Source organism: Pundamilia nyererei, unplaced genomic scaffold (assembly GCF_000239375.1).
Source record: "Pundamilia nyererei isolate P.nyererei 1_Seehausen unplaced genomic scaffold, PunNye1.0 scaffold00046, whole genome shotgun sequence".
In the NCBI taxonomy this organism is placed as follows: domain Eukaryota; kingdom Metazoa; phylum Chordata; class Actinopteri; order Cichliformes; family Cichlidae; genus Pundamilia; species Pundamilia nyererei.
The window spans coordinates 2,552,312-2,576,446 of NW_005187447.1; the positions used below are offsets into that span (position 1 = coordinate 2,552,312).

General features: G+C 41.7%; 1 protein-coding gene across 1 annotated transcript; it reads left to right on the top strand.

Moving 5' to 3' along the window:
- Positions 1 to 5,372: 5,372 nt before the first annotated feature.
- ndnf (neuron-derived neurotrophic factor) lies at positions 5,373 to 15,485 on the top strand. The gene is made up of 4 exons (XM_005732344.1): positions 5,373 to 5,462; positions 11,578 to 11,775; positions 12,127 to 12,251; positions 13,341 to 15,485. The coding sequence occupies exons 2-4, from the start codon at positions 11,579 to 11,581 to the stop codon at positions 14,726 to 14,728; spliced, it is 1,710 nt and encodes a 569-aa protein (XP_005732401.1). The 5' UTR covers positions 5,373 to 5,462; position 11,578; the 3' UTR covers positions 14,729 to 15,485.
- Positions 15,486 to 24,135: the final 8,650 nt, after the last annotated feature.

A 24,135-nucleotide genomic window follows, 5' to 3' on the forward strand; every position in this document is an offset into this window, starting at 1 on the left:
AGCTGCAGATATCTTTCATATGCACTCTAAGGATAACCACAAGTTCTGGTGCAATGCTGCAGCCAGTGTTGTTTGAGCGGCTACTTTGTGTATCAGTTTACAGTGTAGCCTAAATAAGCTACTGTATATGTAGGCAATTTGAATGCAGGGCTGTAATGGCGACAACGATTAACAATAACAACTACTTTATATAGGAGGCTAATGTAAATACATGTAAAGTAAGAGGATAGAATAACCTTAAATGGTCTCTGACATCTTAAAGATAATCACTTGAAGTTTCTGTTTAGAGGACAAAAGTGTGAACACCGGTTGTGTAATATGTTACACATGATGTAATGTTTCTAGTTTGTCCTCCTTTCGCTTGTAGACAGAAAACAGATTGGGGAGAGCAGATCCTCCTCCACTTGTCTCTGCCTCCTCATGACTGTGTTTACAATGGGAATACCATGCCTGGAGCAGCTATGCTCTAGAGTTTCACTAAAAAGGCCCAGGATAGACTCCTGTTAGAATCTCCCTCGGTGCGTGAGTGATCGTGAGACTAAAAGTTTGCACTTTGTTTATTTCTCCAGGTCCCTTGAGTATTTCAGGCACCACTACCATCCATCTTTCTCTCTGGATAACAGGATGAAGTTGGACACTGACAACTGCTTCTCTCTTATTGGATAATGAGAAGACGTTAGATGCTGACACGACATTCGCTCTTTACTCTTGTTGCCTTTCATCTGCTTCCAGTTGTGGCTTTTAGTCTTTTTTTTTGTTCCCACAAAAGCCAAAAGAGCTTTTGAAAAAGAGAAGATGAGTGAATGAGGGAGTTAAAAGATGGCATATAGACTAATTTTGGAACTGCTCACAAAACCTAAATGTTTGTAGGTTTATCCGTATTGGTCTTTGCAAATTTAATGGAGCTCTTTAACATAAAAATGTAATAAAATCCCTGTTTAGGTCTGTCTTATCTCCACTCATAGGTTCATTTGGTACGAGATGATAAAGGTATCTGTTAAAGGCCAGGTGGGTACACGATGTGGTAAAACTTGCACGGCCCAACTTCCCGTTGCATCCTTCCCTCCCTCATTCTTTCCCTTGAACTGTAACCTTCTGCCTCTCCTCCCACTCTATCTTGCTCTGATGTTGCCTTCGGTATCACTCAGTGTGCAAAACTGCATACTTTGACCACTGTATCTATTAGAAAAAAAATGAGAAGATGTGTACCATCTTTAGCTAGGTCAGTGTTTGTCCTCCCTGCACCCCTTAACAAGACACAAGAGGGAAAAAATGATGGGGGGAGATGTTTACAGAGTGGTTTATCTGGAGAAGGCTCTCAGCTCCTCTGAGTTAATGATGAACTCCGTTTTAAGTAAGCAGACTGCTAAAAGGCAGACCTTGTCACCTTTTTGTAGCTGTGACAGAAAGCCTCCCAGACAACTTTAAATGGATTTGAGGTGAGTGGTGCAGATTGCATCATCAAGACTCTGCTCAGCATCATATAAATGCATTTCAGTCCAGTAAGATTTTACTTTCTAACCTCCCTGCATTAATGGATTACCTAAGTCATTGGGGAAGTGTAAGGAGATCAGTCAGATGAGGCAGCAATCAGTGACAGAGTAATCCCCAAAGCAAACACTGAGGATGGGTCCAGTATATAAAGACCCTCAACATGCATCTGTTGTTTAGACTGACCTAAGCCACAAAATACTTCACATTTTCTCTTACATCATAAACCCAAGACATCAGTTTCCATTAGAAAACCTCAGTCTAAGGCAGTGGCTGGAAATGTAAAAGAACACCAGTTGCTGACGTTTTGATGCTACGAGAAAACAATCAGGATGGAAAACAAGTTTGCTTCAGTGTGTGACTTGATATCCAAAAGCAAACATGTCAGCCCCACAAAGTTTCACGCTGAAAATAAACCACTAATCCTTGCTGAAGTTCACTGGGTTAAGCTTACATAGATAAAAGCCTGGTTCACACAAATTATAAAGGCCATTATTCTCACTTACCACCATTAAAAAAATACAGTTTTACCAAGAATGTGTCTAACATAAATGTTATTCCAGTTTCTATGGACAATTCCAACAATAAGCTTTAAATGTTTTTCTTTGGCTCACACTTTCACCACTATGGTTTTGAAAATTCTCAACAACTACAGGATTTATTACTTTGAAATTTTGCGCAGGCATTCGTGAACTCCCAGAGGGTAAGTCTTTGCTGACCCACTAGTCATACTGCTTCTCTACACAGGAATTGGCAGGGGTTTGCTAGAGTCTGAAATGTAAAATTCCTCATCAAAGGATATACGCAAAGATCACCATCTCACTAATTTTTTTTACACTACATTATAAGTACACCAACTGTGATGTGTCATTTGAGCAGATTTCAAGTACATGCACAGAGACAGCTGCTGACTGCATGAATGAGCGGTCAATCCTATTTTTCTGTTACACTTTTTAAAAAAAGCTCTGGTGGAAGGATACATCCACATCTGTTGATTTGTGTCTCAACAAAATGTAGAATGTACAAACGTCTGCACTGAGCCTAATAATCTGGTTCTGTTGGAGGTCTGTTCCTGTTTAAAGGGAGTTCTTTCTTCCCACTGTCACCAAATTGTTGGAGTTTTCTCTCTAATAATCTAGGATCTTTACAGAATAAAGCACATAGTCATACAGAAAAAAACCACTTGAATTTATTGCTGTAAAAGATGCTTTTATAGACTCACTGAAAACAATAGTCTGCCTCACCGGGCTGGGACGAGTGGGGTGATACACAGAGATAAAAAGAAAGCAAACAGTAAACACCAAGTACCATAAATACCTGCAGGAAGCGAGGTAATAAAGAGAAAAATACATAAATCAAAGAAAGAAACAAAGATGATGACATGTAATATTGCCATAAGTAAAAGTTGGTGAACATAGCAAATGCTCTACTTCCTTAACTTCACCATGTTAGCCTGCTTGGCTGTACAATCTCATCTTAGAAGAAATCAGATCAAGTTAAAATGCACTGAGTTGAGACTTTGCAAGTTAACAGTTTCAATTTTACTAAATAATCCTAGTTCACAAAAATAGGTTGTCTGTTGAGATGTCTTCTGAGGAAGGTGGTTAACTCCACCAATGTTTGAGTGAACCCGCCCAGTGAGCATATGTGCATCTACTGTATGAGACGTGCACGTGTGAAACAGGGCGTCGCTACAAAAGAGCACGAGTGGCTCCGCTGACTTCCTGAAAAGGGTGAAAGGTCAAAAATGTGTCTTGTGTGCAAATGTTTAGTAAATCTAATAAAATTTGACTGATTCAGTCTCTGTAGTTGAAGAGTGCAGAGGGATTAAGATTACAGGAGCGTTTTCCACCCCCTCCCTCCATCTGTACTAAACTGTCCCTGGTGTGGATATGTTTTCAAGATTCTGGCATGTAGCCGGGTCACTGCATGTGTGTGTGTGTGTGTGTGTGATTCTGGGTTATTGTGAATATACGTGTCCCCAGAGTGGATTCGTTTTCACTGCTTTGTGGTGGGGTTAATAACAGTTTGAATTTGGCATCTATTTTCATCTCAAGGATGTGGAAGTCACAGCAACACTGATCATAAACCCAGGCATCACACACCTGTGTGGGTTACATCTGTGGTGTCAGTTTCTGCATCACAGAAAAATGCACTTTTATGATCTTATCTTCTCTCACTCTGTATATAGTGTTTTTTAAAGAAATGATTTCCACTTGTGTGTATTGTTTAAATGTAATAGTTTAAATGCCTTTTTTTTGTTTCAATCGCTTATTGTGTGCCACTGTTGTCAGCATCTGTGTTTTTAAATCTGCTATGTAAAATAATCGTCATGACAACTAAACTGAAACTTTTCTGTGCTGTACAGTCACTTGTGTTCATGTCCTTACAAACGTTTGTGTCCTGTGTGACCTTATTCTGGTAAACGCTAGATGACGCTGTTGTACCAAAACTGTCCTTCTTTTTGCTGCCAGGAGTTTGCGACACAGCAAATTTGTACCAGTATGCATGCTCGTTAAATCCAGGATTGTTTTCCTAATTTTGTCAAATCATAGAAAACATTATGAAAATGATATCTTTATGTTTGTCGGTGTCTCTTTTTTCATTCACAATTTTCTTGCTCTCTGTAAAGATTATGACTCTTAGTGCAGCTACATGCACTGGTTAAATCTTCACAAAACTTGTTTTCCATGAAAACATAAACCTTTGTTTTCGACAACTAGTAGGAAGCATTGATGGGAGGTCTGGTCCAACCTGTAGATGAAGGTGCTACTGTTGAACCAGCAGGAAGCAGCGCGAAACCTGCAGCCGCTCATGTGTGAAGATGTGCAGATACACCACTTTAGAGACGGTCCTGTGTAGGAAGCTCAGGAAACGACAGCTTCCTTTAGATCTATTGTCTTGTCATCAGACACGGACACCCATCAAGTCATAAATTTCGGACAATTCATTTCCGAGACAGTCAAGAGCTCTTATCTTGGATAAATATTTGCTTCCCAGGGCTTCAACCCAGGAAGAGACAACAACTCCAGTAATACCTCCCTGGGAATTTCCACAGTTAAACCCTGTGTTGGTGCAGGTTCACTGTCACATTCCACATACAAAATGTTATGTCTTTATTTTGTTTTGTTTTTTGTGACGCCGTTAAAGCTGTGTGTTCTGATCATGTTTTTCACGCCCTCCCAGGTATCAGGGCCCATGATGAAACTTGCCTGCACACTGTAGCCCCGAGGGCTGCGTGACTTCAACAGGGCGCTACTGCCTAAACTAATAATTTAAAGAGAGCATCACAGTAAACAGCTTGCAAATAAAAGTATGTGGGGGGAACCCCGGTCTCTAAAAACCACGAGTAGTTAGAATTACGCTCAGGTGGCATCTTGCTGTTTTCAGCAACACACTGCTTCTGTTCATCTAAGATTTTTGGCTTGTGGATTTGTTTCCCTCTCCTTATATGCTTTCAGTATGAGGGCCGGTCACACCTGGGAGTAATACTCAGTCTGGTCCTTGCTGGGATATTTTTGTGGCTTGCTGCTGAAAGAGTGGGCTGGTTCTCTGTCTTGGAGCGCAGGGAAGAAGAAGAAGTTCGCACTAGTTTTGCCTCCAATCCAGTGGAGGTTTCAATAGCAGCGGCGCGGCAGGGGAGGGACGCACTGCCAGCACTCGGGATACCCACTCATACACACTCGCGCACACTCTCACACACACTCCTGCCCACCAGAGACCAGTTCAATCCACAAGAAAACTGCAAGCACGCACCAGAGTCGTCTAATCCGATTGATAGACACCAACAATAGAAGTGAAAACTAAAGGAGGGGATACTGGACACTGCAGAGGACAGCGCGTGTTTTTATTTTTTTTTATTTTTACATCAATCGATTTAGTTTTAAAGCACTTTTGTAAGAGTTTTTTTTTCTTTTAAAGAAAAACAGACACCATTCTGCAGATAACGTCGTCGATTCATATTGCGAGAGGTAAGACTGTCTCTTGTAAAGATTATGCATTTATTTTTCGCTTGATTTCTCTGCAGTGTAGCGGTTTGTCCGATTCTTCGAGCAATTATATGAGAAAAAACTTCTTTATTTTCTTAAACTTTTCTGTAGCTTTATTTATTTATTTATTTATTTTGTAATATGCATGCAAGCTCCGCATGAATTCAGAGTCGGACTCTCTGAGTAAAGTAGCTGGTGCCTTTGAAACGGTTTGCGGTTTACAACTCCAGGAAGTTAAAAGTTTCAAACGCATTTCATTCAAGCCACAACTCGCATGCTTTTCTAATTGTAGTTTATTTTGTTTTGGGCTTTATATCACACGGGGCAGATGAGCTGATGAACTTTACGAAAATCCTCTTGTTTTGTGCCTCGCGACAGTTCCCATGCTCCCAGGGGTGACACAGCACCCAACACAGGCGATTTTTCTACACATGCTGTATTTCTAGCTACCTGTGCACCAATTGTGGTGTTTTCACTCTGTTCGCTTTTAGTTGTAAAATGTAAAAGTTTTATATAAGGACTACAGTTTTGATAAATGTTAGTTTCACCGTGTCACAACTGGGTTCCTTTTACGCACCTGTAAGAGCCCAGACAGGCTTTAGTGAAGCGCGTAATGAAGAGCTGCTTTTTAATATAAGTGAAAAATTGGATTTATTTGACTTGGCACCGTCTGCATTGTTTCAATTAGAATTATTCCAGGCAGATTAATGATAATTTAGCTGGTGTTGGGAGTTGTTTTCCTCATTCGGTCCATGTGAGAGGCTCTCAGTCGGTGTTTAATGAGAGACATACCCGGAGTGGGGATTTGAATAACTGTATTTAGCAGCAGGGTGAAGCCACACTGCCTCCCTTCTACTTTCTCAGGAGAATGAATCATGAACAAAAAAGTCTTAAAATGGGAAGGTCTGCGTCGCATACCGTAACTAAACCATGATTTGCATATGAAAACTCTCTGGCTGAAAGAATTCCGCCAGTGTTGCTATAGCCGTTTTGCGTCCAGAGAAGTGACAGGCTTCAGTGGTGTATATACAGTCGCCTCTCCGCTGCCTTTTGTCACATATCCAGAGTCAGTGCTGGAAGATTAAGGGCGCAAAGTTTTTATTTCCTTGTTAAATTATTCATCATATCCACACACCATGCGCTTCTCCTCGTCTCCCCCCGCCCGGGCACGCTCATTGCAAAGCTCCTCATTATGCTCCCTCAGATGGACACAAGAAGAGGCAGAGCCTGCTCGCACTAGCTGCTGAACAGGCTTTCTGTGCTCCCCTTCTCTGCCTCCTCAACCAAGCACAACATACCGGATCATGATTGACTCATTTCCCACGACGGGGCCAGGCCCGTGCATGCGTGCACCGGATGATGGGCAGTGGGTGGATGACTTTCCCATGGGGGGGCATTTTCTCTTGTAATCTTTAATCACCCTTGCAGCCACAATGCCAGCACATCAGTCAGAGACACCGCCACTCCCCCACCCTCAATTCTATTTGAGTTGTTTTTACACAGAAAGCGCCCCCGCGACCCCCTCATAGAGAATTTCCAGGATGCAAAGCTAAAGGCAGGGATCAGAGATGAAATATAAAGGAGCGAAGAGGAAAGGGGAGGGTAAGAAGGAAAGGAAACTGGGCTCTGGTTTCCATGATGCTATTGTGCCAGCCTTAGTGGTTCTGATGATGTGGATAGCTCAGAAACTCAAACTGCGAGCGATGTTGTGGATGGCGAGGAGTCAGGTCCTGAGTGATGATTTAGACTTACACACAGAGTGGAGCAGAGGAATGCAATGGTTTGGACCCGCATATGTGTGCACGTATGGACACACACACACACCAGATTAAAATCTCCACTGTTGGATCAGAGCGTTTACCACAGTCTCTACCAATTTATTAATAAGCTGTTTAGCTGTCCAAGAGCACCAGACCTGATTTGGTTTGGCCTGCCTATAGAACAGGTCCAGGTCCTGTGTGGTTCCCTCTTTGGCTCCTGCATATACTTTACTTACTCTAATCTCCACATTGGCCCTGAAGTGACAGCCATGATGGAGCTCGCTACCGAGGACCCGCCATAAATCTAGACTTCCTTTAAGAAAACACACAGAGGCTTCAGGTCCTGCGAGCTCATGCCAGGCGTCTTGTTGGGTGGAATCCGAAATGTCTCTTTATTTGTGTTGAAATTAAACTGTCTTTTATTCCCTCCCGTTCTGTTAATGAGCTCCATGTGGCAGCAGGCAGGAGGCTTATCCATCTTGACAAGGAGCTGGAGGGAAGGAGAGAAACAAAGTGAAGTGAGAGAGTGTAGGTGGTGGTGGGGGGTGTTTTGCGCACACACACGTGAGCATATACGTGCACGCACGCAGGACAAGGCTGGGGGTTGCATGGATATAGCCTGCCTTGTGATCAGAAAAAGCCCCATACGTGAAAATCACGTGCTTATAATCACCATGTTCTTGCTGAAAATACGCTCCTCTCACACGTGCACACAGAGTCGATCAGGTGGATGAAAGTTGTGGCCAAATGGTTGCATGTAATTGATATTTTTCTCACTTTAATCTTCAGTGGATCGTAAACGATTTTGATTCTGCTACGGATTGATGTCGCTGAAAAGATTGCATCCATCTGGGAGATTTAAATACAAAGTGTGAACATTTTTGTTTTGGCTGTGCACATGATTTGCTTGTAATGACCCCAAATTAGAGCTGGGTCAAAGTTGTTAAAGTAGAAACTCAATTGATAGGATGCAATTCTACAGATTACACAGGAAGGGAAAGGAGGTGGGGGTCCTTTCTTGTTTTATTTGTTTAAGACTGATACTCTAGATGTGTCAAAGACAGCCATGGGAAAGAAAATTGGGACTATTTTCACCCATTGTAAACTCCTGCATTTGTCCTTTAATCCAGTTACACAGTTCTCTAAATTCCACAGCTTGCCAATTAGAAAATACACAATGTTTTCTACAGAAAATACTTGGCAAATACCAATGAAAGTGAAACAAAAACCTATAAATATATAAATAAAGAGATGAAAGGCAAAAGCAAAACAAAGTTGACACGACTGTGGGTTACTTTGCCTTAAAATTATCCATTCCCTAAATTGGGATCATACATTCTTCCCCATTCTAATTAAACATTAGACTTTATTTGTTCCAGATGCAGCTTTTTTTAATGTGTTATTTTCGTAAGGGAACTCTGTGGCATGAGAATGGTGCAGGCCTGCATGTAAAAGCACATCCAGCGCCGGCTGTGTGACCATGTTGACTCTGCGCTGGTCCATGCAACCACAGTGACCCAACACAACTGCTCTGATATTTAGATGTCATCTCCCTGCAATATACAGTATGTGGTGTCACATGTGAAGAGCACGGGGAAGGCACGCATCAAATGTTTAAGGCAGCGGTGATTAAAAACCTCAGTGTGTGACTGCGGCGGACAAAGCCGGGTGAGGGGACGAGGCCCTCGTTGTGTCTGTGGAGTGTTTTGGGATGTTTGAAAGAAAGGCAGCTCTGAGAAATGCTGTGCATGCTACTGAGAGACTCTGCGCGTACTACCTCAGCGCTGTCTTAAGTATTATTAGACATGTCTTTGTTCCAACTGACATGTTTCTGAAGTGGAATGAGACAAGCCGAGGCGATAAGGATCTCAAGTCCCTGTGTGAGTCAAACCTCAAAGTACCACTTAGGCGGCTTTCCTTTTGCTCTCTGAAGTCTGGCGGTGTGACGGGAGGCTGAGCTCAGACAACAGCAGAGACACTGACAGGAGCTGTCATGGGCTTTTTTCCCTGCTTGTGTTTTTAAAGGACTATAATGTAGAAATGAAGCCCTGTGTGTAGTGTGGATATTCATCCATGCCCGAGTCCTCTGGTTTTACTTATCTGCCTCTGCTGAGGGAGGCGGTGAAGGAGGAGAAAGCATAAAGATGAACTGAGAGGAGGGGATGTGTGTGTACAAGTGTGAAAGAGATTATTTGATGAAAAAAAAACTGTGATCAAGGGAAGGAGACAGACAAAGGAGGGCGAGCAGAGAAAGGGAGAGGGGTCATTAAAAGGACACCATCTCACTTGCAGTAAATGGCAGTAAAGTATCTGGCTAATCTGCCATCATTACACTGATTAAATCACCGGGGATTTGGCATTCCCATCAGCTGCAATCAATGGGCAGAAATCAATAGACAGGGGATACGTGAGAGCCTCTCAGCCACATCGGCTGCAGCTCCAACTGTGGATTGCATCTCCAAACATTTTTATATTAGTGTCAATAAAACTTAAACTACATGGATTTGGGGATTTTTATATTAAGCGTTTTATGAAACGGCGTGGGTCCCCGGAGTGCCAAGCAATATCTTTTCCTTCACACATTCCTGTTTAAATCTAATCCCCCTTCCTCTCTGTGGCCTTGGGTACTCATTCAGGGGCTCTTCGTCTCTGATTCGTTCCCAGATGGTGATCAGGATTTTAAGTTAAATGTTAATTAAGGCTGAAACTAGGAGGAAAACATGGATAAGAAGCACATTTTAGCATAAAATATATTACATTGCGGACAAAAGCAGAAGCTCACTAAAACACTGTATGCATGTCACAGCTCACACTCATTAACATCAGCAGTTTTGAACCAATGTCAAAATAAAAGGAGAGATAAAACAAGGTTATTTAGAAATTCCATTAGAAAAACAGAAATCTTAGACATACTTTAGCTAATGTGAGCCTTTAATATTTACTGACAGTGTGCATTAACACACGAGGTACTCAGTGTGGTATACAGTTTCTTGCTGAGAAGAGAGATTGATATTAATTTTATGCGCGTAAGCTAAACATCAAGTTTCAGCCTTTTCTGTAGTCAAGTAGCATAGCTTAGCATAATGAGACTGGAAACAATGAAAGCAGCCAGCTCAGCTCAATGAGGAACACAGTGGCTCAGTAGTTAGCACCGTTGCCTCACAGCAGGTGGTTTCGAGTTTGTATGTTCTCCTCTGTAGCTTGTGCATGGTACTTTAATGCTGCCAGTGTTAGCGGTGGCCCAGGGTACTTTCAGATCGAATAAATGTGAAATAAAAATGCTTAAACGTTTTCTTTTATCAAAGTTTTTTTAAATTTTTCTGTAAACTAATAATTAGAAATTTTAGGAAGAACGGTCGATTAGTTTAGCTTAGTAAAGAAAGAAAAGAATAAAAATAACCCAGCTAAAAAAATAGTTTGTGCAGGTTTTTTGTCTTTACTGTGACACATATGGAATTTCTTGTGCCAATCCAAGTCTGTATGCTAATATTAACTCAATAATCGAGGGACATAGCCACTATGACATCACACATTGGTTATGGACTCTGTATTTTGAAGTGTCAGCTGTAGCATTTTGATCTCGCCACTGTAGCGGTGTGTTTTTTTGTGCCAGAAGTTTCCTTATATGGAGAAAAGGGTGGAATGCTAACATTAGCAAGCTTGGTTACCGAGCAAGCAATTTTACTCGCCTTTTTTACTCACCAAAGCTGAAGCATGAACTTTTAATAATCTGACTCACACAGCAAGCCATAATATTAGATAAAATGCTCCAAAAGGCACCACCACCACATACACAGTGAAGAGATCCGGTCTATTGATATCAAATGGCAGAGACAGGGCTAACAGACAATGATTGGCTCCAGCTGTCTGTTTCGGGACACCTGTGAGTCAATGCAACTGACAAGGTTGTCCGTGTTGTGGTTATATATGTATAGGTGTGTCTATATGTAGGCATATAGACTGAAACATGGATGATGAAAGTAAACGTTACGTGAAGATGAAGGAAATTTAAACTAATGGGCAAATTCACCTGTAGCATATCAGCTTTTTGCTAACATTGAATTTGTCTTGTGGTATAAGGTCATTCACAGACTCACCTTGAGTTGAAAAGGTTTCTTATTTGTAAGGAGTCAGGCAAAGCAATGATTAACTTATTATACTCAAGAAAAGGCTAATAAAGTGCTACTTAAAGACATCTTTGTGTCATGTGGTTTTCACATCCTCATTTAAGAACCATAGAAGAAGAAGAGTGAATTCTTTGCTCAGACGATCAGGAGCATCTGCGAAAAATCACAAAACACTTAATGAAACTGAAGTCAATTTTCTGTGTCTTTCAGGATGAGGCAGTGTAAAGGTTGGAGCGTGGTGGTGCTGCTAGTACTGTTGGGGCTTGGATCTGTTGCCCAGAAACTGCCTACGAGAGATGAAGGTCTTTTTCAGATGCAGATCAGAGACAAGTCGCTATTCCACGACTCCTCAGTCATACCGGACGGAGCTGAGATCAGTGGCTATCTTTTCAGAGACACACCCAAAAGGTAAGAGCTCTGTGAGACAAACAATATCAGGGTGGTGGTTAAAAAAATGAGCCAGTTAAACCGTGTGCTGGTGACTGCTTCAATCATTGAAGGAAACATTAAACCTGGTGATGTCTACTTACTGTAAATAGATAGGAAACATCAGATGTTACCCTGTAATAGGATCTATTATGTTGATGCAAAAACTAAATAATAGATGAGAAAGTCTTTCTCCACTCAAGGCAAAACACTATATGCCACCACGTGCTTCACCTATTATAGTCTGCTCACGCCTTTACTCCACATATTATTTAGGATAATGTCAAACTATGATGAACATTGGTGCTTATATCTGGCCTATTATTTTCACAGGTACTACTTTGTGGTGGAAGAAGACAACACACCCCTGTCTGTGACCGTGACACCTTGTGATGCTCCTCTGGAGTGGAAACTCACTCTGCAGGAGCTGCCAGAAGACGCCAGCGGAGGAGGATCAGGTATAACTGACATAAGGCAGCAGTGGAAGAGGTTAATTACACGTTATCTGGAAATATGACTATCCCCACACACAATTAACCTACGCAGTGATGTTAGGCTTTGTGTTTTCGTGGGTTTTAATTAAGTCACAGATGTAGTGTCTAGTCTGACCACTTATGAGGTCTGACTCGGCCCAGTTTGATGTCTATAATTTCAGTGGTTTTCTAGTCACCCTAAAGAATCAAAGACATTACATCCCTTTACTTAGGTCGCCTCAGTCTTCTTAAGATAAATCCCGCTACACTCAGTCTGTTTGTCTTCCTTTTTCCCTTCATTTTTTCTGTTTTTCTGCTTCACATTAAAACCTTTTCCCATCTGGAAGGTGTCCTTTCAGCAGAGGAGATCTTGCCAGATGACTAAAGCAGGGGTTTAGAGCACTGATGTGTGATGTGAGCATATATTTGAATGTCCAGACATGAGCACCTGCATGTGTGTCTTTGTTCCTGTCAGATCAAATGGGTAGTTACACTGTTGTGGACACTGACCGCGCTTCAAGAGAAGAGAATTCATCCTGAGCTGGAAGAATAATGACAAATTTGGACTCATGCAGTGGCAGTGACTTCACGAAAACTGGTGCAGAAACAGAGCAGCTAGTGAAATCTTTCCTGTCTTTGCAGCCTTTTCCTGCTAGAAATCTCTATTGGGAGTTGATCTTTGAGCTTAATTTTTAGTACACCGCTGAGCACACTCTCTCTGGTTGACAAACATAATATTATGGTTTCTTGCTCAAGCTGGAGTAAGAGCTTAGACTGTCCCTCTCACATAGAAGCTACAAGGCGCCTCTTTGTAGCAAAACTTCCCTAGAAAGGCTGAGTGAATGCTGGCCTGAGATCTTTGGGGATGTTTGGAGTGAAAACATGGCTTCCATGGGTGTGGGATAATGATCCATGAGGCTTAGTCATGATCTTGCAGCGTTAAACAGTTTTCACTTTGGGTGGAAATTTTCTTTCATCAAAGCCAAAGAAGAAAAGAAAATATTGCAAGGGTTGTCTAATTTGGTGACTAAAGCAAACAGCTCATGTTGTGTGTGTTTGGTTTTTATCTTCCAGGAGAGCCTGAACCTCTGGACCAACAGAAACAGCAGGTGACAGTAGATGAAGGGACGGAGCTCTTCACCTACAAGGGCAATGATGTGGAGTCCTATGTGGCCACAAGCACGCCTTCTGGTCTCTACCAGCTTGAACTGCTGTCCACTGAGAAAGACAGCAACTTCAAGGTGTACGCAACCACGACTCCGGAGTCTGACCAGCCCTACCCAGAGCTGCCCTACGACCCCCGCGTGGATGTCACTGCACTTGGCCGTACCACCGTCACACTGGCCTGGAAACCGACACCTACCGGCTTGCTGATGGGCCAGCCTGTGCAGTACTGCGTAGTGATCAACAAGGAGCACAATTTCAAAAGCATGTGTGCTGCCGAGGCTAAAATCAGCACTGACGATGCATTCATGCTGGCTCCGAAGCCCGGCAGAGACTTTAGCCCGTTCGACTTTGTGCACTTTGGCTTTGACAATGGTTTCGGCAAAGACCGGGGCCTCACAAGTAACAAGATCTCACGGGCATACGCAGCCAAGCCCAGGGTATCAGACATCCAGAAGGTGTGCATTGGCAATAAAAACATATTCACGGTGGCAGACCTGAAACCAGACACACAGTACTACTTTGATGTATTTGCAGTAAATGCTGCTACCAACACCAGCACAGCATATGTGGGAACCTTTGCTCGCACTAAAGAGGAGGCTCGTCAGAAGACAGTTGAGCTGAAGGACGGCAAAGTATCAGAGGTTTTCATAAAAAGGAAGGGCAGCAAGTTCCTGCGCTTCGCTCCCGTGTCTTCCCACCAGAGGGTCACTCTTTTTGTACACACATGTCTGGATGCTGTGCAGGTGCAGGTGAGGCGAGATGGCAAGCTGCTGCTCTCCCAGAATGTGGAGGGGATACGGCAGTTCCAGCTACGGGGAAAGCCAAAAGCCAAATACCTGATCCGTTTCCGTGGCAGCAGAAAAGGAGCCTCCACTTTGAAGGTGCTTGCCAGCACCCGACCCAGCAGCAAGCAGCCTTTCCCTTCACTTCCGGAGGATACACGCATCAAGGCCTTTGACAAGCTGCGCACCTGCTCCTCCGTCACTGTGGCCTGGCTGGGCACGCAGGACCGCAACAAATACTGCATTTACCGCAAGGAAGTGGCTGACAATTACGGCGAGGAGCAGCGGCGCCGGGAACAAAATCAATGTGCTGGACCAGAGACCCGCAGGAAGTCAGAAAAGGTCCTGTGCAAGTACTTCCACAGCCCGAACCTGCAGAAAGCTGTGACCACAGAAACCATCACAGGTCTGGAGCCAGGAAAGACCTACCTGCTGGACGTTTACGTGGTGGGACACAGTGGCCACTCAGTAAAATACCAGAACAAACTGGTGAAAACAAGGAAATACTGCTAAAAGACTCTGCAAAGAATAAATCTATTATAAATATATATATTAAATAAGTTTATTTAACTCTAAGTGATATTCTACTAAGGAGTGTATACAGACTGACTACTCACACAGCTGATGGGCCCGTGGCAGGGACTGAACTGTTTGTAGAGAGAGATTTCAACCTGTATATTTATGTTTACATTTCATTGTGGCACGTCTGGGTGGCCCATAGCGTGAGGTGCTTTGTTACCAGGCTTGTCATCTTGACATCATGCTGCCACTGGGAGGGCAGAACTTCAAAGAAGATCCCCTTTTTTCATCTTCTCTGTTCCTTTGTTGCTGCATGACTTTCGCTTTTGTCTGTCATGTTTGTTGCATCCTTCGGTTTCAGTGTGTCAAGGAGATACAGTAGCTGCCCGCTTTGTATAGATCTGTCACCGCATATTCATGACGCATTTTAGGAGGAATTTAAATTATTTTATACTTTTCATCTCTCTTTTTAATTGTCTGTTTTATTGATGACAATAGTAACTGTTACAAGAAAATTCCAGTTTTATGAGGAAGTTGTCGTAGCTCAGACATTCCCGTGTGTATCTCAGCCAGTGTTTGCTCTAGAGCCCATCTTGTAAATGTGTTCTGTGCTGGAGATCTGTGTTATTATCACTGTATCGCTGTGTATGTGTGTGCGTGTGTATGTGTGTGTGTGTGTGTGTGTGTGTCACATGTACAGAGCTGTCCTGCCAATATTCATGTACATAAAGACTAAATATAGAACATGTAATCCCCGTGTCACCCTGGGTGTCATGTTCTTTTGCCAAGCAGTTAACATCCCAATCATGGCTCTCAGAGAAAGAGCTGAACAGCATATTGTGATTATAGACTCAGACATCTAAATCAGGGCTGCATAAGCACAACCTAATACTAAGAGGGATTTTAACATCAAAACACGACCCTCTAAAAGATTTGCGACAGCAAAAGAACAACAACAGATAAGAAAAATGCTGTAAATAAGCTTAAAAAGAATAAAAAAAACACCCCTTGATATCATCACAAGTGGCTAAATGAGGAAATGAGCGTATATCCTAATAGATTTAGTTTCAAGTGTATTTCTTGATTTTTTCTGGAGAACAAGTTATTGTCTTGATGATCTGCAAGAAGCCTGATCTGATTTTTTTTACCGGTGGGAGTATGAACCATCTGTATCACGTGGTCCCCGTGTAATCTGTAATTTTATAAAAAGAGTATAAATTAAAAATCGTCATACAGTGTTGTTGTTCTGTACACTAGTGCCACTGTAAATTTAAGAAAATGGAGAGCATGCAGCTTGCTTTGCTGATGGAAGATGAACCAACCATGAAAGGGAAGTGATAAATTTATGTATAAAATGATGTAAAAAAAAAAAAAAAAGCTGTAATAGGTTGAGCATCGGATGGGTGATTTAAAAATCCAAATTTGTACTGCAGCAGTTCTGCTCACATTACCATACATATGACATATAATAGATATGACATATCTGGTGTTTCATCTTATGTTCTTTTTTAATGAGAACAGAATATCTATGGTGTAACCGAAAGCTGCCCTAATGGCCAAATTCCACCCTTCCATAGAAATATTTGGCCTTACAGCAAAAGGTTTTCCCTTTAGCATCAAGTAATCTCCCAAAGATCTACTTCAAATAATGTCAATGCAAGGTTTATGCATATCATGGCAAATTTAACCTTCTAATGTCCAATGACACACATTTTTGCATTTCAAACACAAATAGCCTGCAGTCTAACTCTTGGTGTGCTACTAAACATTTTTCCTAAGACATCAACATGAACACAAGAATGTTTTCGGTGAATCATAAATAAAAAGCAGCCTCTGCTAATTTTGAGTCGGATTTTGCCACCTGACTTTCTGTCGCTCTGTTTTGCATTTATAGTCAAATCAATCTGAAAATAAACACAATTTAAACCAAATATGCCAGAAAGAAACAAACGGGATAGCATTTTTGTGTCAGTTTAATCGGACAGTTTCTTACTACAACAAGTTTATGGAACTGAAATGAATGATTCAGATTGACTGTAGCTCTGCTACTGCAGCACTGATTTTGTCAAGATTAAAAATATCAAAGAATATAAACCCAAAAGTGGTGACGTCAACAAACTAACAAACTAATCACAATCGTTAATAGCTATCAAAAATTAGCTATCATTAGCCACTTATCGCTAATAGTCAAACCAAGTAACTCTGTGAACGTAATCTTGATTATATTTAAGTGGGGAAAAATGCCTTGCTCTAAAGCAAAATAAACATAAATACAATAATCAGAATCCTACTCTGGACTTCGCACTTTCCAAATGGTTTTAACTACACTATAAACATAGTGACACTGAACAGGCCACCCTCTATGAAGCAATGTCGCTGTTCATTTCCACTTATTTTTTTAAGTGCTTACGCTCAAAATCCAGGCTTCAAATTCAAGGGACTTGGTGCAATAGTATTTAGTCAATAGACACATTTAATCACAAACAAGCAAAGAGAAAAGCCAGACGCACATGCATGACCATATCTACATGTACTGAGTAGTCTTAGATGAGTGGAAATGGCGCCTCTGTTGTGGCCAAGAAAAGCAGCTGTTGTTTGAGAATTGCCATGTTTCCATCCCGACCCTGATTGTGGGTAGCTGCACTCCAATTCATCGACACAGTTCACTGTCAATCAAGTGCTCCTGGTGGAGTGAGGCTCCACCTGGCTTCCATTAACCTGCCATTACCCCGAAATAATGTAAAGGAGCTTCCAGAGAGCTATGGGACTGTCATAGATATCCCTGTAAACTGCCACTAATAAAGCTGGCCAGCTCTGCTCAAATGTTATCCTACATGTGTGAATAATATCTGCTGTGTGCAAAAAAAAAAAAAAAGTCCTCGTCTTTGGTCCACCCAAGAGGTTTAAGATGGAAAGAAATATACAGACACTTCTATTTTTCTAACATCTTTCAGGAGATCTCCTCACAAACACTCATGCAAACATGAACATACAGAGAAACCTCTATCCTAGAGCTAACCATCTGCAGGGCTTCCCGTGTTTATCTTTTGCGTGGAATCGAGTGCAGCGCTTTGATGTATGAGTTTTGTATATATGTGTGTACATGAGTAGGACGAGGAGTGGAGACAGACATGCAGGGCCTGGATAAGTGGTGTAGTAATGACAGCAGTGCACGGAAGAGCTGGCTCTGATTCTGGGGCTTATGTGAAGTGATCAGTGTATGGAATAAAACAAATAATCTGTACATAACACCTCAATTAAACTGTGGCTGGAAATGTCATAAAATGTTAGTTGCGCCCATAGAGCCAGATGTTTGAGCTCAAAGGCTTTTGATGTCTCTTATCAAACATTTTAAACAAAGAGCTTAATTTAAAAAATAATCCAGCCGTCCATTTTCCATCCATTTTCTTCCACTTACCCAATTCAGGATCACGGGGGGGCTGAAGCCTATCCCAGCTGTCATGGGATAAAAGGCGGGGTACACCCCGGACAGGCCACCAGTCCATCATAGCACTGGAATATTATATTGCTGGTAATTTTCTGGTGGCTTAGGCGCTTTATGTGGCACAAAAAAGAAATCCTGTATGGAGGAAAAATGAACCCTCCTACTGTGTTCAAGTCAAAACTGACCTATTTTAATTTGAAATATTTCATAAATATTATCCTTTGAAAACAGTGATGACATAAAAAAGATGGATGTCGCCAGAGCCATAGTCCATCATCCATCCATCACCATATTGTTTTAGCCACCATATTTGGATGAGAAAGTGGAATTCAAAGGCACCAGCCAATAATCTGCATTCATAACCTGTAGCACCAACAGCATGAATTCAGTGGAGAGGTCCAACCCGAATAACTGATTTGTGGAGGTGAGGCCTAGCAGACAGAAATCAGCTACAGTGGCCTGCGCATAATCCATTTGGATACATTCAGTATCCAGATAGATGAGAAATAACAAAAGTCATCCACCATACTGCTGCTTTGAAGGGGGAAGCTATCCATATAGAAGAGTCTATGGAGTCTACGGAGAAGAACTTGTTTTTGGAGCCAGCCTAAAGTGACACTTAAAGATACTGCAATTTTTGGTTCCTTCACCCCAACGGTTGTCCCTTACTTTTCATTAAGACATCTAGCTAGTGGCCGAGCCTCTGGAAATTAAAGCAACAGTCACAAAGGGAACCACTTTTCACTGGGAAAATGCAAAAATTAGTGTTCCTCAGATGATAAGTGGGTAACTGTAGGAGGTTGTTTGCTAGTCGCAAGCAAACCTCCTGCAGTCATCCTGCTTGTTGCAAAGAGGTGTATGGTACCACACCTAAAATATCCCAACTTGATCTGAGGTTGCACAGTTTGAAAGTTGGGCTTTTTAAAATGACTTGTTTTCAGCTTTCAGCAAACTTTTACTTTGAAATCAAACATTCTTTTCAAGTTTAACTCATGCTTGGTGGTTAGCGAGTGTGTGCAGGCATGCCAATATCTTCTCTAAATACTGTGAGCAAGCTTGGCAATATGCTAGCAACCAAAGCAATCACACGGAGGGTTTTGTACATTGCCAGGTGGGGTCGCCAACCAGTCTTTATGCCTCTGTGACTGGAGTCTAGGTCTTCTTTCGTCTGTTTTATCGTAGTTACTGAGAATACAGAGCTAGGTTCTTCTTATAGCTAGCTAAAGACCCATAGTTTGTGGCAGTGGTATCACTCAGTGAGTCTAATGAACGTCTCTTTCGCAGAAATCAAAAACGCCATTTTTGAAACCTGGCATTGAGAGAAATGGCAACACTGTGGTCTCTGAGTCTGTCAAAAGCCATTTGCAGAGCAGCAGGTACACCATCGACTCGACTTCCTCCATTGTTGTGGTGTTCATGTTGCATACAAATGATGTCACAGAAATATCGGCCAATTGCCTTGCACATTAGGTGGAACTTGATTGTAATGGAAAACAACATAAACCGAGTCGAGTCACGTCAAATTGACCAGGTACTAGTGGAAAAGGGCTTTATGTGTTCACCCAACTTAGATCTAAGAAGCCCTTCTCACTTTTACAGGGCAGTGTACCATCAAAAGGATTTTTAAGCTAAAATTGTTTCTTAATCAAAACTAAAAATTGTAAAAATACCTTTACCCAAAATGATTATTTAACTGCCAGTCTAACTAGCTAGCAGTTGCTAGCAGAATGACAAATAAAACTGCCTCCTAGAGTTTTAAAGCTCACCAGTGACCATTGTTAAGGACTTTACACACAAGACGCATAAAATTCATGTGAAAATTTTGCATGTTAGAAATATCTTTTGAACTCACCTAATCTTAACGCAGCCATTCGCACCGACTGTGTAATTTTGTTGGATGAATTTGCAGCATTTATTTTTCAGATTTTTTGCATGAAAATAAACAGATCTGACCAATCAGATCTTTTTGAAGATTAATTTAACAACTGAGTCAGCGATTATTTATCGCCACTCTAATGAATAATTTAACCTCATTCTCAACAAGAAACGCAAAAAGATTATTTTAAAAGAATTTCAACTGCTGTTAAAGTAGTGTAACATTTCAGCAGATGCAGAGGCCTAAGAAAATAAACGTTTGTACTGTTAAACTGAGCAAGCCAATGTAATGTCACAGATGTGCTTTGTAGTCCTATAGCTGTTAATTTGTTGCAGAATTTCCATCACCCTCTCTTCAGGGAGGTTTCAGGAGTTGGCATTTGTGCGAGCGTTTTGTGTAAGTGTGCATGAATGCACTTGCTGCTCAACTTAGAGCTGAGTGACACTTTTGGACAGAGATCGTGAAAAGAGAGTCGAGGCTCGAACAGAATCCAAACAGAGACAGACAGCAACCAGACGGGCACGCTGGGGGGGCTTTGACTCCAGCTTCTGTTGTAGAGAAAAGTAGGGAAACACTGTTTTGTGTAAACTCAATAGCAAAGTGAATGAAGGGCTTCTGCTATCTATTGGGTTGGTACTATACTTGTGGGTGGTTAAATTAAATGATTCAGTTTCACACTGGTGCAATGTGCTGCAAATCACCAAAGTAAACAGTGTGAAATGAAATTATAATGCTTGAAAACTTGACACATGCACACAGAGGGAACCCCTTCTAGGGACTAAAGAGGCATAGACCATGATGAAAATGATTCCACTTCAGCAGTTCCAGGGATAGATCATTACCGAGGCTCAGGTCCAAACCAGCTCTACATAGCTCTGATTTAGCAGAGGGCCAGGCAAAAAAATCGGAGGCTTCCTTCCAAACCCATCCTGACCGAGAGCCCATTCCCAGGAAGGGTGGAGAGGGACCAGTGGCCCTCGGGCATTACTCGTCTCAGCCGATCTCCATTAGGATAACTCAAGCAGTGAAAAAACACAATGACTGGCTCCTGAATATGACTTTCATTTAACTCCACCATGTACTTAACTGTAAGGTCAATTTTATTATCGTACACAGAAAAACAATCCTCAACACATGATACGCATTTGAGGATGAGGAAACTGTTATGGTGCTGATTCATCTGCACTTGAGGGAGATATGTGTGTGTGTGGGGGGCGTGTGTGTGTGCGGATGTGTTTATATATTAACATTGTGCACATGCAAGGCCATGTGTGTTCGTGTACTCACTGCCATCGGTCCCTCTTGCTTGCATGGGGGTGGTCCCTAAGCTCTCTTGTGCTCATGAAATCACTTCTAAGTGCCTGTAATTTCTCACGCTTCATCAGTACTGTAATTTCAAAAGGCTCCCTCCGAAGACCCTCCTTTAGCGGCGACCTGGGGTTGTCAAATGAAAACATCATTTATCCAGTGACCTCGGAGCTTCAGGAAATGGTTTGCTGGCTATTCAACGACAGCCTTGAAATAGGGAGCTGTGGTAAGGAACTGCGGGGGTTTGTGAAACATGAAACAAAAGGTGGTCTGGCCCCTAAATCTACAGTATCAGGTTTGAGAGATTTCAGAAAAATGCACCCATCCATTTGGAAAATCTTGTGTGGAACCATTTGTATGTTTGCCAAACTGAGGCTTTTTCCCCAGTGAAAATATTTACTTAGAAAAAAAGGAATGCTGAGAGTATTTATTTCAATGCAGTGCTTTCCTTCACTGTGCCCTAAATGTGGTTTCTGTAGTTTTTGGCCTTCAGAGTCTCAACCAGCAGCACAGCAACGAGTGGCTCAGTTCCAGGGCTGGGTACGTTCACGTTCAAAGGGAAGGTCCTATGGCGACCCTAACCCTCTCTTTTGGCAGTATTTTTTTTTAAAGTCCCCCCCCCCCCCCGTTTTGCATTGTTTTCTCATAGCTTTAATCTTGCAAGGCATGTTGGTTAAACGGGTTGGTCCATCATTTATCGTGTGTTGGTGATTTTCCTCCAGCATTTTCATAACTGACCTGTCCTGTTGCTGTAATGGCACAACTTTGCAACTTTAAAGAAACAGGCAGAGGAAATGTAGACGAGGAAGTTTGGTGTTAAGTTAGGTCTGGCAGAATGACGGAACAAAGTCATCCTGAGGAACAGGCTGTGGTGGATGAATTGATCTATTTCACTTGGAAGACACTTTTTGTTTGACTTTTTTGTAATTTAGTTGGATTATTTATTTATTTTTCATCTTTTGTTTCAGCTTTTAGTTGAAATGAACTGGTTAAGATTAGGACCTGACCATTTTTTGGATTAAACTATGCCTTTTCACAAAAATCATTTTTTGTTAGAAAAACAAAAAAACCCCAGCTATAACTGAGTGAAGCTCAGCCATAATCCCAGCAGATCAGCTGATCTCGGTAACCCACAGTTTCTACACATCTGAAGCCTACTTCAGCAGAGAGATTTCTTGTGTGCGTGCTACTGTTTAACTTGAAGCTCTGCTGTGATGCCTTACTGAGCTGCTAGCATGTCTGTGGAGTCCTGAGCAATTTTCCCATATGAACTAAAGGTGGTGTTTGTCTTCAATCAGGTCAGGATATTGTTAATATTTCTTATATTAAGCATACAACAATAGATCTGGACTGGATGTGTAGTGGCGAATTTCTGTCCCAAGCTTTGAAAAAATAATTCTTTCATTTCTTAATGTGAGCTGTCCAGATTTGTTTCTAACTCGTACATACAAACAAACGATATCACGGTCAATAAACTATTTGTTGCTACAGCGCACATTTCCATTACCGTCCTGGCTCATTCTAACCTGCTACCACACATGCGCTGTAATGTTTTCTTACCCGACACAAAATTAAACACGCATCATATATTCTCTAACCACATATTATACAAAATCATACATGTAACATAATAACTGAAACAGTATCAAAAATATTTCTCTGTAGATTGGCTCTAACATTTCCAGCCCCCTCATTGGAGGGCGTCAAGACAGACAGTTAGCGAACACTTACAAAAGAGCCAAATAACGTTAACACTTCCGGTATCACACAAAATATTTCTCTATAGATTGGCTCTAACAGGATGTGTTCTCACTGAAATACTGTTTTTGGTTTAGGGAAGGGTTGATTGTTAAACAGAGTGCAGAAGCTTCGAAAGATAACAGCCTCAAGCACATTGTGCATCCACTGAACACTTACCTGAACTCTTCTCAAATGAGTCCAAGAGTGGATTAGACTTTTGTATTTACCCATGCAGCACTTCTAGGTAAAGTCTAGAAAGATTTAGAGGTGTAGTGCATGTGTGAAATTGGCCTTCTCAGTGTAGTAGTAGTAGGCTAGCAATACAATGCTGTCCTTCGTTTTTGTGCTTAAAAACACTGATGGAGCACATTTACGGACAGAGCCTGGCCAGTTTTTTTTAGACGACTTATTTAGCAAGTCACAAATATACCAAAAAGTAGTACAGATGACAAGTTTGACAGTTTTACTACTATTCATGCAAACTGCTGCCATCTTGAATTGTGAAGTTGGTGTTGGTGGGGCTTCTCCAACTTTCTGACTGGAACTCTGACCTGAGGGGTCAGAATTTAGTAGAGCATTACAGGTTTATGCCTTGAAGAACTATCTGCACTTAATCTAGCTGATTTATGTCATTTTGCTTCATAGATGACTACAACTTCATGTCATCTGCATGACATCTAGGCACTGAACCCTGTGCAACTCCATGACTATTTTATTAAACGAGGACAACTTAAAATCTAACATGAAAAAATTAAATTTTCTCACATTTAGTAGAAAATTAATCTGTTTTGAGATTCTTGCTTAGACCATGGGATTTTTGGATGATTCCAGTATGCCTAAACTTAGCTCAAGATACGCTAACACCAAAAATATTGAATTATCTGTACAGACCACCACAGACTCTCACTGATCCTAAAATAACGTAATGGTGTCCCTGCTTTCAGGGAAGACTCCTCTGCGAGCCTCTTTGTGTCTTCAATGCAGGTGTTGGGGATAACCAAGGGATCTTAGTGAAAGCCGAGTGAAAGTTAA

Coding starts and splice junctions, on each gene's coding strand:
- ndnf (XM_005732344.1), top strand. CDS start 11,579: ATGAGGCAGTGTAAAGGTTGGAGCGTGGTGGTGCTGCTAGTACTGTTG. Junction 11,776..12,126: donor TTCAGAGACACACCCAAAAG/GTAAGAGCTCTG, acceptor TTATTTTCACAG/GTACTACTTTGTGGTGGAAG. Junction 12,252..13,340: donor CGCCAGCGGAGGAGGATCAG/GTATAACTGACA, acceptor TTTATCTTCCAG/GAGAGCCTGAACCTCTGGAC.